Source organism: Lissotriton helveticus, chromosome 6 (assembly GCF_964261635.1).
Source record: "Lissotriton helveticus chromosome 6, aLisHel1.1, whole genome shotgun sequence".
NCBI lineage: Eukaryota > Metazoa > Chordata > Amphibia > Caudata > Salamandridae > Lissotriton > Lissotriton helveticus.
Window position 1 is genome coordinate 1,396,723,991 of NC_136067.1, and position 18,683 is coordinate 1,396,742,673.

The window sequence follows — 18,683 nt, forward strand, 5'->3', positions numbered from 1 at the left end:
GGTTATGATATGTTCACATTTTGTCTAGGTGTCATTTTCAATGTGAAAACATTTTCGGAGCAGTTTAAACTCATTTCTAAAGTGCAATTCTAACATGGTCTGCAAGTCAATTTTTATTTTCGAAATAATTTCCTCAAATCTGAATTTAACAACAATTAAATGCTTACATCGTATCGTGTTTTGCAGTGACATAAAAATCTGCACGCCAGTTCTGCGTTCTACACAGGAAGCTAAAAATACCTGAAAGCTTTCGATTCCAAAGGCGGCAACAAGCAGCCTAACTGAGCCGTCCTGCACTCTCCTACGGTGTTTAGATCACAGTATGATATGATAGTATGGTATGATACTTAGGTTTCGCCCAGCCCCCGGGATATCCAATGAGCATTTTGTGTAGTTGTACTAACCATAATTGAAAAATTAAGGCAAAGCCAGGATCGCTGTGATTTTAGCAGTTCATCCAACCCCCCCCCCCCCAAAAAAAACCATTCTTGAACGGGATATCGTTATACGGCGCCATCTTGAAACAAACAGCCCCCATTTTAAATGATACAGAAGCATTCCATAAAAACTCCCTATAATTTAAGAGCGTTGAAGTTCAAAAGTCAGTTGTGTCTTTAATCATCCATCTGTACTCTTTTTAAATAAAACTTATTTTATTCGAAAATACAGGTATGAAAGAGCTTTATGTACACTCGCTCTTGGTGAACACAATGCATCCCGATATGAAACGGCAGTAGGGCACAGTCTCCGGGTAGCTTTAGGACGCAGCAAATAAAAGGCGGCGCAGCCACCAATGTTTTGATGCTCATTCTAAGACTGTCATTACTACCCTAAAGTCAAGCTCAGGGCGGTATTGGCTAGGATACAATATATCAATCTTGACTAGGAGCACCGGAAGTTCTCAGCCCAGCTGCGTAAACGATAGTTACTGATTGCTTTTTACATATTAAAACAAACACCGGGGTTACTTCCTGGCCTTCCGCAACATTGTTATAACACCACGCTCAATTGAAGCAGAAACTCCGGCTGCTTACAACGTGTTGGCCTTTTTCTGTTTCAACGCGAGTACAGTCCTCTTTCCATGTTCATGAGTGTCCGGTTGCAGCTTGCCGTGCGCGGCCACCCGTCGGCTAGGGGGCGCTGCTGCACTGCCGCCATCTTGCCTGTCGTCGTCGTTGCTGTCGCTGCTGCATTTGCTGCTGGTGTGCGCGCGCCTCACTGTCCGGCACTCGGGGTAGGACAGATCCCAAGGTCTGCTGGGCCCGCACTCTCCGATCGAACCGGGAGGCCCATGCCGGGATCACGGAGGAGAAGGAGGCGGGGTAGGGCTAGGGCGCGTCACTCGAGCAACTGCAAAGCCAGGGGCGGTGTGGAGCCTCAACAGTGACACACACCACAACACCCCTATCCCCGCGCTGATTTCGCAGCGGCCCCGACTCAAAGAGCAACATGGAGGCCGTCAAAATATTCAACAACGAGGTGAGCATCCGAGGAGCATTACTGTCCGCACAGATTTTTTTTCCTGCACAGGTACTGGGAGCCAGTGTACAGTGGACTGGGCCTGTTGCCTGGAGTATGAATGAGAGCCCTGTGTGTCTCATAGCGCCCTCTTTTCAAGCCCCTGCCTCGTCTTGTAGGGGCAGTTTTCACAATAGCGATCCGATCCGCACCTCTGCGATACAGACCGCATTATTTACCCCCTGATTGGATCTAACTTCCCCCATAGCAGCCCCCCCCCCCCAAAAATGCACATGGATGTAGACGCTACTTAAACCGCAGCGCGCTCTTCCGCTTCTTGAGTGCCTGACCTTGCAGATGGGGTGCTCATTGTCGATTTGCGACTGTCTGCACCAAATTTACAGTTTAATCTCGTTTGAAGACTTGTAGATAGATACGTGTCAGGCAAACTGTTACGTCTTAAGGGCCCAAACGAAAACCTTTTTAGATGCAGGACTTTTTTTCCAAGCAGATGCGTTTCATCATTATTGGCCTATCTATAAACGCATACATTATTTCTGTTCATTTTTAACCCATCTTTATAGATGTTTTCTGTTTAAATGTAGAAAGTGTTGCTTCACTTTCCCTTCATGTCAAACGATTAAGGTGTGGAGGGTCCTTGGTGCAAAAGGCTTTTCAGTCGTTAACATAACTATTCATCAGGTTGTCCATCAGACATTTGTTTTGTTGATGTGCAGCTAACTCTTTTTGGTAGTATGCCAGAGGCACGTGCCGGCTACATGTGCTGAGTGTTTGCATTGCCACCCAAACACTAAGTGGTACTTGTTAAGCTTTATAGTCTTGCATGCAGAGCAAAGCGATGCTGCAGTCATCATGGCCATGTTCTAGCTAAGCATTTTCTGCTTACTTTCATTGTTACCTATTTAACATAAATCTTAAAACAAGCAGACATCGGTGAAGCAGTGTAGTGAATCCATTGCTGCTATAAGTGTTGCATCTTGCTAGGTCCAGTCTGCGCTGTTAGAAGGCTGGAGAACTAACTGTAAACAAACCTAGTGCAAACAACATTATTTGTACAAATATTTAGGAAACCGTTGCTAGATGTAAAACCAAGTTAGTTTTTAGCTACTTGTTGACTATTACCATGTATATAAAATAGCTGGGCATTTCTGTGTTAATATCTTTCTCAATTTTTTGGAGTTCAATTAAGTTTATCTGTAGGTATGTGTGGTGTGTGTATATATGATCCTAATTTTCCACGGACGGCTGTAGGCTTGTACTTTTACTCATGACTTGAGGGAGTTTCACAAGACACCATTATCTCACTGTTGCCTAGTAATTTCCAATTAAAAACATATATATATATATGTAGTGACACTCCATGGCTTTTGCTCTATGCATCTAGACCAGAGGTCTTCAAACTTTTGGATGCCGAGACCCCCCCCTGACAAAACTTCCAGGCGTAAGGACCCCCTCCTGACAAAAATTTCTAGAACTTGGTACTCCTCATCACCGACAACCACAAACGCCCCCAGTTCCCACGGCAAATCATTTTTACGGTGGGGAAATATTATTAAACAGTGTTTAGCAAATTAAAGGTTTGTGGGTGACTGTAGTTTGGAGTCACAGGCTTACTACACAGTTCAAACAAAAAGTCTCCCAAAAGAATTGCCCAAAAATGCACAACATTACTTTCTTTTTCCTAAACAAAACATAATTTCACAAAACTTGATAATGCATTTCAGAACTAATGTGATGGGTGTGCCTGTTTTTCTACAGAGACACTGTCAATTTGTGGATGTATTTTTGCTACTGCCATCCTTAGGTTGTGTCTTGACCACAGAAATGTACGGTTTAACTGAGGAAACTGGTTGCTCGGAATCGCCCCGAGCATAGGGGTGTAATCTTTGACCCTTTTTGGGGAAGGAGAGTGCGTGTGCAACTTCGTGAGGTGCATGATCAGCGCGTGATCAGTTCGCGCTCGTGTTTTACCAAGATGGGCTCGGGGACGTGACTGAAGAGGGTGTATGATGGGACATAACTGTACGATAAATAGTCATTTTCCACAGGCCTTGCATTTAAGGAATCTGTAATACCGATTCCTTAAATGCAATGTAGAAAGCACATAAAAGAGTGCTTTTGGGCCTTAAGGAATCGGTAATTACCACCAACTACAAGTTGGTGGTAATTACTGAATTCCTTTAAAAAAGCACTTTCTTGCTTTTTTTGAAGTGCCATGTGGCACCCATCCATGTCCTTAAGGCATGCATGTGTGCCACATGTGCACACATGCACATTTCAGAGGTGCAACAGGGTGTCCTTTGAACACCCTGGCACCCTTGAAATTCCTCCCGGTATTACTGATTCGGTAATACCGAATGTCTTCACATTCATTCCTATGGGCCTCCAAGCCCATAGGAATGAAAGGGTAGGTATTCGTTATTACCGAATCTCAATTACCGATTCGGTAATAACGAATATTAAGGATTCTGCATTTTTTACCGAATTCTTACCTACATCTGAAATACCGATTTCTAAATACCGAATCAGTAAAATTCAGTATTTAGAATTCGGTTTTTCACTATTCCCTACATCGGGCCTTTAGTCTTTATTTCTGCCATTTACACAGTTGAGTCATAGCGTTTTTCTTATACTTAACTTGACTCTCTTGGGAATGCATTTGACCCCCTTCAACCATTGCCAATCCCTTAATTCTCTGTGAGGTTTCTACCATCTGAGTGCGATCTATCTCCACCACTATGTCTAATGTAAAATTTATTGAGAAATATGAGTAATTATTTTTCCTGCACCTTTTTGTTATTTGTTTACTGAACTAACACGTTTCTTAATATCTTGTCAGTAAGGAATTACAGCTTTAAACAATCTCAATGTTGCCATATGGCTATCAACTGGTTCCAACCTATCTCGAGTGAAATTACACCCGACCACTGTGCACTGTTGCAAAACTCTGCTGAGTTTATTTTTCACAATTTAAACCATATCACAATGAAATTTCAATGATGTCAACATGACTTTTCAATTCAGTACATTGAACAAAACTGACATAATTTTTGAACATTACAATTCTTTTAAAGCTCAGAAGAATACAGCGTGTATAACACAGTATATCATCATGACATTATGCATTTAAGAAGCCCGATGCATTTCGAGCCCTGTGAGGCTCTTCCTCCAGGGCCTGAAATCTAAACAAATGTAAAAAACACAGCGTTACATTTTGGGACCACTACTAAATGGGAATGAAAAAAATAAAATAAACGTGCTCAATGTAGTACACCACCACCTTCTCACCATGTGGGATCGAGTAAAGCTTACCCTCTCCTTGTATCACTAGATAAAACGACCTATGCAGTGAAAAAAACGTTGCATGAACTCTCACATTCCTGTATTTAAAGCTCCACTCTGATAACAAGAACCACAACAACGTGGCAACTGAACTTACCCACTAGAAGACGCATTATCGCTACTGGTTCTACAAAGCAAAAAGACCGAAGTCAGAATTACCGGACTCCTTTCAAGTAAATTAAAGAAGAAACCAACATGACCCGATTACTACTAGCTGCATACCTAGATAATAACGCTGCTCCTCGCAAACATCTCTCGTGGCCATTGCCAAACGTTCAAATGCTCCGTCGATTCCTCTCGCATTAATCTCCGCGTCACATGTATGCTTGCCAATGAAAATCGCTCTACACCCTCTGACGTCACGACAACAACTAGAGCGGCCTACTCTCACTGAGCACGGCATCACTTCCTGATCAGACTCCTTACTAGTGACCACGTGTGGCTGTCTCTGCCAATCCGCTACTCCTAATCTCGAAGCCTCAATTTACACGCGATCGTGAGAGTGCAGCGCATGCAAAATAAAATGTGTGTAAATGAAAATGTAAAAAAATGAAAGTGTCTCGTGCAGTGCAAAATATATGTAAAAAATATATATATAGAGAAAACAGTACATGTTTTGTTTTAGATCAACCATCAATGCATAGCAAAGAACACATGATACCTGGAATAGCGGGGATTTCTCTACAGAAAACATGAAAAATCTATTTTTTCATTTAACCCTTTGGGATCTTGAGTCCCCAGTTTTTTTATCCAAAAAGTTTCTCTCTGAAGCAGAGATCTAGTTAAATCTGTACCCTCAAAATTCTCAACTCTCTCTAGGACTGAAAACTGCAGTTGGGCTATGCTGTGCTTGGCCTCCTGCCAGTGTGCTGCCAAAGGGCTCTTGATGGTTTGGTTTCTAATAGTACTTTTATGTTCAGAAATCCTGACTTTTATTTTTCGCTCAGTTTTGCCCACATAAAGTTTCCCACATGGGCACTTTATGTAGTAAATGAGGACACTGGAGTTACAGTCGGCATTGAAAAATAGAGGGATTGTTTTGCCTGTCTGTGGATGATGTATAGACATGCCTGTAATGACATTATTACAATGGACGCAGTTGCCGCATCTCTTCATGCCCTTGTAGGACGACATTTGTTTTTGTTTAAATTTGGGCGTCAAAAGTTCCTTGAGGTTTTTAGACCTAGTGTAGGCGAACATTGGCTTTTGTTCAAAAATACCATTAAAGTCTGCTTCATTTTGTAGGAGTGCCCAATGTTTGTTTACTATGTTCTTAATTTTTTGAGAGCTAGTAGAGTATTTCAAAACGAATACATGTCTTTCCAGTTTTTGTTTCATTCTTTGGTGCAGCAAATTCGTTCTATCATACATTTTCACTCGTTGTCTTGTTTTTTCCAGTATTTCTTTTGGATAACCTCTCTGTTCATATTTGTCCTGTTGTATATCTAGATGTTTCTCCAGATCTAACTCTTTGGAACAAATCCTTTTGATCCTCATAAATTGAGAGAGAGGTAAATTATCTTTCAAATTCTGCGGATGAAAGCTTTGATACGACAGTGCATTATTCACATCAGTCTCTTTTCGGAACACTTCTGTGTGTATTTCTGTATTCTCCAAAGTGATTGCCACATCTAAGAAGGAAATTTTCTGTTCATTAATGTTGGACGTGAACTGTATATATTCATTGTATTGATCTAGTTGTAACAATTTCTTTTCCAATAGGGATCTCTCAGCATTCCAGATGACAAAGATGTCATCGATGAATCTGCAGTATAGAACTGCATGCTTCTTCCAATCTTCATCAGTATATATATGGTCTGCTTCGAATTTGGCCATAAAGGTATTCGCATACGCCGGAGCGCCGGCAAATCCCATAGAGGTCCCTTGTAGTTGTAGAAAGAATCGTTCTTCCCATTGGAAATAGCTGTGGTACAAACAGTAGTGTAAGATTTCCAAGATGAACACTTTTTCAGCCCTGATTGAAGGTTGACTCAGCAAGGCCCATTCTACTGCTTCTAGTCCACCCTGATGGGGGATAGACGTGTATAGTGATTTTACATCGATGGTACACATTAACATTTGGTTGTCTGTTTTTATTGTTTGCAATTTTAGGAGGAAGTCCGTGGTGTCTTTGACATATGAGGGCCATTTTTGGACAAAAGGTTGAAGAAATTTGTCGATATAGATTCCGAGTGGCTCAAAGATGGTACCGCACCCCGTTACTATTGGTCTCGTGGGGGGGTTTTTAAGACTAATATGTATTTTGGGAAGCATATACAATCGTGGTCTTCTTGGATGATCTGCTGTCAAAAATTGTTTCATTGAAGCTGTGATATGTCCTAATTCCAATGATTGTTCCAGAATGGTGTTCAAAGTTGTTTTTAAATCATTGATGGGATCTTTGTCCAGCGGTAGATACGTTGATCTGTCTGCAACATGTTCTTCAACTTTATCGATGTAGAATGTTTTGTTCATCACAACAATTGCTCCCCCTTTGTCTGCTTTCTGAATCATGATGGCTGGATTTTCTTGCAAAGATTTCAGAGTATTCCTATCCTGTATAGATAAATTTTTCTTTTTGCCCCTTGACAAGTTGATGTTCTGGATATCATTGCGTACTGATCGTTCAAACGCTTCTATGATTTTATGAGAAACTGGCGCCTGAAACTTCGATTTGGGACGAAATTCAAGAAATTCTGTTTCTTCTTTTTGAGGAGTAGCAGGAACAACATTGGTGAAAAAATGCCTTAATTTCAAAACTCTCATAAATTTAAAGAGTGAAACTTCACACTCTAGTTGGTTTGTGGTGTGAGTGGGAACAAACCCTAGGCCTTTATTTAAAATCCTAATTTGGTGGGGTGACAGAATGGTGTCTGAAATATTGACAACCAAATTTACCTCTGGCTTCTTGTTGATGGTTTTTTTTAAGACTTCGCCTTGTTTTCCTGTTGATTTTGATGGTCCGGGTGGTTGGCTTGAATCCGCGGCGTCGGATAAAAAAAGATTGTTTAGCTCCGGGAGCTTGTGCTCCTCTTTCCTCTAATGTTTTAGAAACTTCTGGTAGCTGAGATTGGACTGGTGGTCTACTCGCTGTAAGGTCTGAATCTGACACCGAGCTTTCTTCAGAAGATACATTGGTCTTCCTTTTTGGAAAAACTCTTCGCTGGGCATAAACCTCGGCCCAGGTATATACTTCTTGTAATTTGTAGTCCAATGTATCCCTTTTGAATTTCCTCAGCTTGCCTTCTTGTATTTCCTTTGTGTGTTTATCCAATCTTGCGTTAATTTCCTCCAATGATTTATCCAAATCAGCTTTATCCATTCTCTCTTCCAAATCTGCTTTAATTGTTTCAATTTCTTTTGAAAGGTCATTGATTGCTTTGGCTAATTCTTCTACTAGAAGCAAAATTAAATCCAAACTACATTTATTTAAGATTGAATACCAGCGCTCCATGAAGTCTTTATTCAGATGAAACCTAAATAACATGGGTTTGATAGACAGCCTCAAACCTCTGGGAATGCGTTTCACTCGGTGGTATTGTACCAGTGTCGATGCATGTAGTTTCTGGTTGATCTCTCTTCTAGCTAGAAATTCAAAATGCTTAAGCTGTTGTATGATCGTAGTCCCTTGTGTATCAGCTGTTTTGATTTCCTGGATCATTGCATAAATATTTGATGCTTCTTCTGGTGTGTAAGCTAATGTGCTAGCTCTATGTTCGGTTGTGTTAGAAATTGCTTCAAATTGCATGATGGGTGCTTTCTCGCAAAGGACAAAGTTAATGAAATGAATTTGAGTAGGAGAAGCACACCTGTTTTCACAATATTCAAGGATTTTTTATAATGCTAATCTATGCGTGCAACAATGGTGGCACGTTTGCCCTCACGTGCCCACTTGAACCAACCTATCTCGAGTGAAATTACACCCGACCTACTCAAATTCATTTCATTAACTTTGTCCTTTGCGAGAAAGCACCCATCATGCAATTTGAAGCAATTTCTAACACAACCGAACATAGAGCTAGCACATTAGCTTACACACCAGAAGAAGCATCAAATATTTATGCAATGATCCAGGAAATCAAAACAGCTGATACACAAGGGACTACGATCATACAACAGCTTAAGCATTTTGAATTTCTAGCTAGAAGAGAGATCAACCAGAAACTACATGCATCGACACTGGTACAATACCACCGAGTGAAACGCATTCCCAGAGGTTTGAGGCTGTCTATCAAACCCATGTTATTTAGGTTTCATCTGAATAAAGACTTCATGGAGCGCTGGTATTCAATCTTAAATAAATGTAGTTTGGATTTAATTTTGCTTCTAGTAGAAGAATTAGCCAAAGCAATCAATGACCTTTCAAAAGAAATTGAAACAATTAAAGCAGATTTGGAAGAGAGAATGGATAAAGCTGATTTGGATAAATCATTGGAGGAAATTAACGCAAGATTGGATAAACACACAAAGGAAATACAAGAAGGCAAGCTGAGGAAATTCAAAAGGGATACATTGGACTACAAATTACAAGAAGTATATACCTGGGCCGAGGTTTATGCCCAGCGAAGAGTTTTTCCAAAAAGGAAGACCAATGTATCTTCTGAAGAAAGCTCGGTGTCAGATTCAGACCTTACAGCGAGTAGACCACCAGTCCAATCTCAGCTACCAGAAGTTTCTAAAACATTAGAGGAAAGAGGAGCACAAGCTCCCGGAGCTAAACAATCTTTTTTATCCGACGCCGCGGATTCAAGCCAACCACCCGGACCATCAAAATCAACAGGAAAACAAGGCGAAGTCTTAAAAAAACCATCAACAAGAAGCCAGAGGTAAATTTGGTTGTCAATATTTCAGACACCATTCTGTCACCCCACCAAATTAGGATTTTAAATAAAGGCCTAGGGTTTGTTCCCACTCACACCACAAACCACCTAGAGTGTGAAGTTTCACTCTTTAAATTTATGAGAGTTTTGAAATTAAGGCATTTTTTCACCAATGTTGTTCCTGCTACTCCTCAAAAAGAAGAAACAGAATTTCTTGAATTTCGTCCCAAATCGAAGTTTCAGGCGCCAGTTTCTCATAAAATCATAGAAGCGTTTGAACGATCAGTACGCAATGATATCCAGAACATCAACTTGTCAAGGGGCAAAAAGAAAAATTTATCTATACAGGATAGGAATACTCTGAAATCTTTGCAAGAAAATCCAGCCATCATGATTCAGAAAGCAGACAAAGGGGGAGCAATTGTTGTGATGAACAAAACATTCTACATCGATAAAGTTGAAGAACATGTTGCAGACAGATCAACGTATCTACCGCTGGACAAAGATCCCATCAATGATTTAAAAACAACTTTGAACACCATTCTGGAACAATCATTGGAATTAGGACATATCACAGCTTCAATGAAACAATTTTGACAGCAGATCATCCAAGAAGACCACGATTGTATATGCTTCCCAAAATACATATTAGTCTTAAAAACCCCCCCACGAGACCAATAGTAACGGGGTGCGGTACCATCTTTGAACCACTCGGAATCTATATCGACAAATTTCTTCAACCTTTTGTCCAAAAATGGCCCTCATATGTCAAAGACACCACGGACTTCCTCCTAAAATTGCAAACAATAAAAACAGACAACCAAATGTTAATGTGTACCATCGATGTAAAATCACTATACACGTCTATCCCCCATCAGGGTGGACTAGAAGCAGTAGAATGGGCCTTGCTGAGTCAACCTTCAATCAGGGCTGAAAAAGTGTTCATCTTGGAAATCTTACACTACTGTTTGTACCACAGCTATTTCCAATGGGAAGAACGATTCTTTCTACAACTACAAGGGACCTCTATGGGATTTGCCGGCGCTCCGGCGTATGCGAATACCTTTATGGCCAAATTCGAAGCAGACCATATATATACTGATGAAGATTGGAAGAAGCATGCAGTTCTATACTGCAGATTCATCGATGACATCTTTGTCATCTGGAATGCTGAGAGATCCCTATTGGAAAAGAAATTGTTACAACTAGATCAATACAATGAATATATACAGTTCACGTCCAACATTAATGAACAGAAAATTTCCTTCTTAGATGTGGCAATCACTTTGGAGAATACAGAAATACACACAGAAGTGTTCCGAAAAGAGACTGATGTGAATAATGCACTGTCGTATCAAAGCTTTCATCCGCAGAATTTGAAAGATAATTTACCTCTCTCTCAATTTATGAGGATCAAAAGGATTTGTTCCAAAGAGTTAGATCTGGAGAAACATCTAGATATACAACAGGACAAATATGAACAGAGAGGTTATCCAAAAGAAATACTGGAAAAAACAAGACAACGAGTGAAAATGTATGATAGAACGAATTTGCTGCACCAAAGAATGAAACAAAAACTGGAAAGCCATGTATTCGTTTTGAAATACTCTACTAGCTCTCAAAAAATTAAGAACATAGTAAACAAACATTGGGCACTCCTACAAAATGAAGCAGACTTTAATGGTATTTTTGAACAAAAGCCAATGTTCGCCTACACTAGGTCTAAAAACCTCAAGGAACTTTTGACGCCCAAATTTAAACAAAAACAAATGTCGTCCTACAAGGGCATGAAGAGATGCGGCAACTGCGTCCATTGTAATAATGTCATTACAGGCATGTCTATACATCATCCACAGACAGGCAAAACAATCCCTCTATTTTTCAATGCCGACTGTAACTCCAGTGTCCTCATTTACTACATAAAGTGCCCATGTGGGAAACTTTATGTGGGCAAAACTGAGCGAAAAATAAAAGTCAGGATTTCTGAACATAAAAGTACTATTAGAAACCAAACCATCAAGAGCCCTTTGGCAGCACACTGGCAGGAGGCCAAGCACAGCATAGCCCAACTGCAGTTTTCAGTCCTAGAGAGAGTTGAGAATTTTGAGGGTACAGATTTAACTAGATCTCTGCTTCAGAGAGAAACTTTTTGGATAAAAAACTGGGGACTCAAGATCCCAAAGGGTTAAATGAAAAAATAGATTTTTCATGTTTTCTGTAGAGAAATCCCCGCTATTCCAGGTATCATGTGTTCTTTGCTATGCATTGATGGTTGATCTAAAACAAAACATGTACTGTTTTCTCTATATATATATTTTTTACATATATTTTGCACTGCACGAGACACTATTTCATTTTTTTACATTTTCATTTACAAACATTTTATTTTGCATGCGCTGCACTCTCACGATCGCGTGTAAATTGAGGCTTCGAGATTAGGAGTAGCGGATTGGCAGAGACAGCCACACGTGGTCACTAGTAAGGAGTCTGATCAGGAAGTGATGCCGTGCTCAGTGAGAGTAGGCCGCTCTAGTTGTTGTCGTGACGTCAGAGGGTGTAGAGCGATTTTCATTGGCAAGCATACATGTGACGCGGAGATTAATGCGAGAGGAATCGACGGAGCATTTGAACGTTTGGCAATGGCCACGAGAGATGTTTGCGAGGAGCAGCGTTATTATCTAGGTATGCAGCTAGTAGTAATCGGGTCATGTTGGTTTCTTCTTTAATTTACTTGAAAGGAGTCCGGTAATTCTGACTTCGGTCTTTTTGCTTTGTAGAACCAGTAGCGATAATGCGTCTTCTAGTGGGTAAGTTCAGTTGCCACGTTGTTGTGGTTCTTGTTATCAGAGTGGAGCTTTAAATACAGGAATGTGAGAGTTCATGCAACGTTTTTTTCACTGCATAGGTCGTTTTATCTAGTGATACAAGGAGAGGGTAAGCTTTACTCGATCCCACATGGTGAGAAGGTGGTGGTGTACTACATTGAGCACGTTTATTTTATTTTATTTTTTTCATTCCCATTTAGTAGTGGTCCCAAAATGTAACGCTGTGTTTTTTACATTTGTTTAGATTTCAGGCCCCGGAGGAAGAGCCTCACAGGGCTCGAAATGCATCGGGCTTCTTAAATGCATAATGTCATGATGATATACTGTGTTATACACGCTGTATTCTTCTGAGCTTTAAAAGAATTGTAATGTTCAAAAATTATGTCAGTTTTGTTCAATGTACTGAATTGAAAAGTCATGTTGACATCATTGAAATTTCATTGTGATATGGTTTAAATTTTGAAAAATAAACTCAGCAGAGTTTTGCAACAGTGCACAGTGGTCGGGTGTAATTTCACTCGAGATAGGTTGGTTCAAGTGGGCACGTGAGGGCAAACGTGCCACCATTGTTGCACGCATAGATTAGCATTATAAAAAATCCTTGAATATTGTGAAAACAGGTGTGCTTCTCCTACTCAAATTCATTTTATCAACTGGTTCCCCCACAATTTATCTTCTGTTTGTAATCTTCTGCCGCTCTACAACGTATTTTTCTTTTGCAATAATTTAAATATTTTTGATATACAGCTAACTAAAGGTGATAAAGTTCCTCATTTTTTCTCTATCAGTTAAGAAGGCAATTGTTTGAAATTGCTGCCTTTCTCTTTTTTTGTAAACGTACCTACATTAACAATTACATACACATCAAAACAGCCCCTTCATTCCTTCCAAATAATTGCAAATGGTAAAAAGATGGTGGTGCCACCATACTTTACAGCATGACACTGTGTGAATGCCCAGTTCACTATCTCAAGAAAGTGCAGTCTCTGTGTGATGCGCAAAACTATGCTTTCCTCACTATGTAAAACATAAGGACACCTTTTCTTAAATTATCACCAGGTAATTCAAGTGCCATAAAACTATGCACCAAATTGCCACAAGCCTGCATAGATCGCTCTTCATGTTGCTATTCTCACAAATGATGTGTGTGCAGCAGCTTGCTAGAAATCCCACAGCTTCAGGTATGCGTGCCTTCAAAAAATGCCTCCACCACAGTATCATGATGTAGTTGTACATTTGCACTTTTGTAATCAAAAAGGAAATTCCCATCCTTTTTGTGTGTGTGTATCTGAGGGGTTAAAAGCCAGCTTTGAAGGCGGGGAAAGAGGTAGCTTTACTTGTAAATTTTGTGAAGCTTCGGTTGCCTTGGAAAACAGGAAACTGCCGGGAGATCGGATTTCAGAGGCAGCAAAATGAAGAAGCGAGAAGAGGACACCAGCTAGAACACTGAAGCACTCCAGAGCCATTTACACTCCGCAAGTGCATATTTATGTCCCCAGTTCCCGGCATTTTCTGGTGTGCATCGTGCAGTTTCTCCGATTGGAGGACAGTCGTCTGTCCGCCAATCAGAGAGCTCCTTGTGATGCACTGTTTGGAATCCAAAACGAAGGGCAAAAGTTTTGGATTCCAGAGTCAGGCAGTTCCAAGCAGAAGTGCGGCGGGAAGGCGCGACCCCCTTTCCCCGACTCCACGGCCCCCCTGGGGGTCGCGCCCCACAGATTGAAGACCCCTGATCTAGACAGTGTGCTTTTCTGACCTCGGACAAGGGTCAGCAATGTGAAGAGATTTCCCAACTGCTTAAATCGCAGTTCAGCAGTCTAGGGACCATTGCAGGAAAGAGAAACTAACTCAGGTGTACCAGAGGGTCTGAAGGAATGTTACTGCAAAACAGTAATTTTTGGGTCGTGGGGGAGATGTAAAATCAATGGCGACCCTTCCATCCAGGTCAATCCTGAAGCACACAGATAAAGAAAATGGGAAGAGCCTACGCATAGAAACTAAAATATGAAATTATGACGTTTTACTTGGTGATCAGTGCACTGATAGAACTGCGTGTCAAATCCTTCCTGAGAACACAATATCAATATAGAAGTTGCATTAAATAAAGCTTAGTTGTAAGCAGATGGAGGAATAAAACCTGTGCATGCGTTAACTAGAAACATGAAAATGCATGAATATAGGGATGCTGAAGCAATAAGAACATCTACAGAAAAATCATCTGCTACAAACAGATAAACATTTTCAAGTATTGTTTTAACTTTCATATGTTTTTGTCATACGCTCTAGTTTGTGAGAATGTTTTAAATTTGGTACCTGGATTAAGGCATTTGCTGAAAGCATAAATGAAGATGTTACTTCTCTAGCTCATTCCACTACCTAATATGAAGGATACATTGCTGGTTAAAGATGGTACGTATTTTCCCTTTTGAACGAGGCATGTCAGGAGTACAGTATTCAGAAGTAACAAAAAATGTAGACATTGAAAGGGAAAATCGGGGACTACATTGTTTTGTGTACCTTTCATGTGTTGTAGGCGTAACTGAGGAGCATTATTTGGCACATTCCTCATGGTGAAAAAGATATTTCGATCTTCCCTTTGGCACTGCTGGGCAGAATACATAAAATACTAAATTCCTAACAAATTTATCTTTCTTAAGGATTGCTGGTTGTGTTCTTGTCAACTACACCAAAAGTGATTTCCCATATTGACAAAGAAGTGCTAGCTGAGAAATAAAATCGCAAACGGGTGAAAGATCTTTCTGGGCTTCTAGACTACTTAATGGCCTTGTGCTGTAGCAGTTTAATTGGCCGATTTAAGCTGATTGTGTAATCTTAAAACATGCTTTCAAAATGAATAATCCCCCATTCATACACCATCCCGCAACCCCGGTTTCTTTCAGGTTTTAAAAAAAAAAATGGAATGTGCTATGGTATCAAAAACATTGAATGTCTTGGTGCATATGTCACAGACATGTCGCTTTAGGTTATTTCATCTTTCTGAGCTGCCTTTGACAAAAGGCTACAGAAGCGGATTTGAAACCTACCGGGCTCTTCATTAACAATTTAAATTATATATTTTTTATTGTATTACCTTGAAGAGCCATAAATACATCTATTGTAAAAAGAAGCTATCCATTCAAATGTTATAGTTGTTTTTACTTCGCAGCTCCATACACATGGGCATTATTTTATAACGTGTCATACAGTTTATAAACAAAATGTAAACAAAAATCTAGAATATTAACACACCATTTATCCACTGTACAAAATGCACAAATCAGATTGTAAGCATTGGGTGTGTAGATGGATTTAAACTCAAGAACTTTTATTTAGGCCTAAATTAAACATGAGGAAAATGCTAACGACATGTTAAAACAATTGCATAAAACATAAATGCATCATGATTCATACGTAGTAGTTGTTTGCACTCTTTAAGAATCACCCTGTTGCATATCTCACCTAAAAAGCACAATGTTTTAGCAGTTTCCCGTGTACTGGCTCCATATTAATTAAAAACGGGCTGTAACAAAAATGATGCTGTAGCTCTCATTAAACCATGCTTTTAAGCAAATTCTCTTTATTGGAACCTTTCCCACAAAAGACACAACCACAATTCCCATGATTTTTAAGCAGCCTCATTGATGTTTCTGGGACTGCATACAAATCTCTTGTCTAATCTCTTGATTTAGTAGATGTGAAATCCCAAGAGGATCTGAACAGATTTATTCACTTCTTCATCTTGAGATGAATCACATTATTTGTATTCCTCAAAGGCCAGAGCTCACAATTCCTGTTTAGATAATTTAATAGGTGCTATTATCTTACTGGTGTGCAAAAGGTGCCTCTCCCTACTATAATCTTTTTTAAGTACTGGACCCAAGTTAATTAATTATTTAGTGCTTCTTTGATACAATAGTCGTCGACTCTTAATTGCGTATTGTCAAGAAGCTGAAGCTAAATGTCCTAATATGGAGCATAACCTGGCACTGTTTCAGTGCCCTCTCCAGACCCTTCCTGGGATCGGGACCACCGTAAATTGAAAAAACTGAGGTCTGAATCCAAATGAGGGGTTACTCATGCCTTATCCTCTACTACCTGACGAGAACACTCTGCTATCGCCACAGCCCTTAATTTTATAAAATTATCCCACATGAGGCATAGGCCACCAATCTGCACTTCAGGGGTGCCTGATCATGTCTGGACTGAACATGTCTACTCTCTGGGGATCTTTCACAATCCTTTTCTCCTTCCTTAACTTCTCTATTTTATCACAATGTATGTCCCATACAGTGTTCTCATAATCATCTAAAATCATAATCATCTAAAATAAACTGCTCGTAATTACCATCACCATCGTCACAGGCATTATTCTGATCAGGTCATGCCTGAATCTCTTGTGCCGGTAAGGACACCCTCTCTTGTGCCGCGTTAGACACCCTCCTCCTCTGTGGTGCCAAGTCCACCTCTCTCCCAAGACAGGAATTTGTCATTCTATTCAATATTCTTTCTCTTAATTTTTCTCTTACCAATTTTTATTCTTATTTTCATCATCCTCCTCAAAGGACCAATATTCATCACAGACCTAGCAACAGTCTTCCTTGTTTTTCCCTTCAAAACAGACTCAAATGCTTCTTTCACAGAGCCCCTTAGCTTTTCCTGCACCATCTTTTTCAAGGAAGTCTCCCCACTTCCTGCACCAGATTACTCTCCTTCCTCACTCATCCTAATTACTAAGCACATATATTCCCTTAGTAAAAAAAATATATGTCCCAGTAATAAACTTTCTCTCTAAACCTCTCAGTTTTATTAAAAATTCGTGCCTTTATTTTTAAAATTCTCCACAGTAGAAAAAATCTGTACATCACCTGCGACGTGTGTAGTGTAATATTCGTCAAATAAACCTACTTCCTTTGCGTGAGCCTGTTGCATGCTGCAAAACGTAACCAAAATGGCCCCAGAGTCCTACAGTGCATGTGAAATGGGTCCTGTAAACCCCATGTAGCTGCTCCTAACCTGACTCCGTCACGCGTGTTATGCATGTCACGTCACTCAGTAAACTGGTCTCATTGTCTTAGCCAGCAAGTGCACATTCTAGGAAGGCCTAAAGACGCCTCACGCTGAGATGGCTTACTACCGTTCCCCCACACCTAATAAACTGTACGCTAAGACCACGGCTAACAGTATTTCTGTTAAAAAAGATGGACAAAATAGTTTCAAATTTCTCAACTAACAGATACCTAAAACATTCAATATTCCTAAGAATACCTAAACAACGACATAGCTATAATTCTCCTAATTTGGGAAAGTAAAGCATAACCTATTATAACATGAGTAAATATCTTCCATATACTAACTAAACATACGAAACTGTAAAGAGAATAACCAACTCTAAAATATTAAAAGCCTAAATGTAGAACTCTAATCACGCAGGATACTTAGCTGGCATGGAGCAGCAAACAAGAGAGGCAGAGATGGCTGCTGGGTTGAGACTTATATAGACTGTAGTGACATTCTGGTTCTGGAATTTTAAGTGTGGTTATTGTTTTCTTTGATGTGCTGCAGTTGAGTGGCAATAAAGAACTTATGCATAATGCTAGCCTCTGGTCTTGACAAGAAGTGTGTATTTAATAGTCTGTGTAGGCCTCCTAAGAAAAAGGCAAACCTAGTAGCATCCAACACACAACCATGTCTGAGGCCGTCACATACGGGGATTTTTTTTCAACAAAATGCCATCTCGACCTACTTTCGACCCATGCCTAATTGTGGCTGTGTAGCTCCTTCAGAATTTAGAAAATTCCTTTATCAGTGTCCATCACAGTAAATTTTCCCGATTGTATTCTTGTGCTTACCAGTTTTAATGCCGTGCGGAAATCTTCAAAACAGCAAAATAAATTACCCTGCTGCTCAGTCGTGTAGGAAAGTGCCCTTTTTGGATGGTCAACCCTCTCCATTTCTGGTCTGGATGTTATGGTAATAAATATGAATGTGCACTGGGACCTGCTAACCTGGTCCCTGTGCCAGTGTTCTTTCTCTCAAAGGTAATGTGAATTGGTTCACCCAATTGGCAAGATGCTTTAACCCCCCCCCTCCTTATAAGTCCGTAGTATATCGTACCAGTGGTACCCAGGCCGGGGTGTTAACGGTGTCACCAGGGCTGCAGCACTATTTCTGAGACTGAGTGACCTGAGTAAAAGAAGTTAGCAGGTCATTCGCAGCC

The 18,683-nt window shown here is 40.2% G+C and overlaps 1 protein-coding gene across 3 annotated transcripts in view; it reads left to right on the forward strand.

Annotated features, from left to right (window-relative positions):
• Positions 1-1,094: 1,094 nt before the first annotated feature.
• Positions 1,095-18,683, forward strand: part of SCAF8 (SR-related CTD associated factor 8) — a 1,826,711-nt gene continuing 1,809,122 nt past the window's right edge. For all 3 annotated transcript variants that reach the window (XR_013596231.1, XR_013596230.1, XM_078649179.1), the window contains exon 1: positions 1,095-1,479. Coding sequence is in view for 1 of the 3 variants with exons in the window: in XM_078649179.1 (XP_078505305.1) it covers positions 1,450-1,479 (30 nt within the window). In the remaining 2 variants the exon portion in view is untranslated. The remainder of the gene's footprint in view (positions 1,480-18,683) is intronic.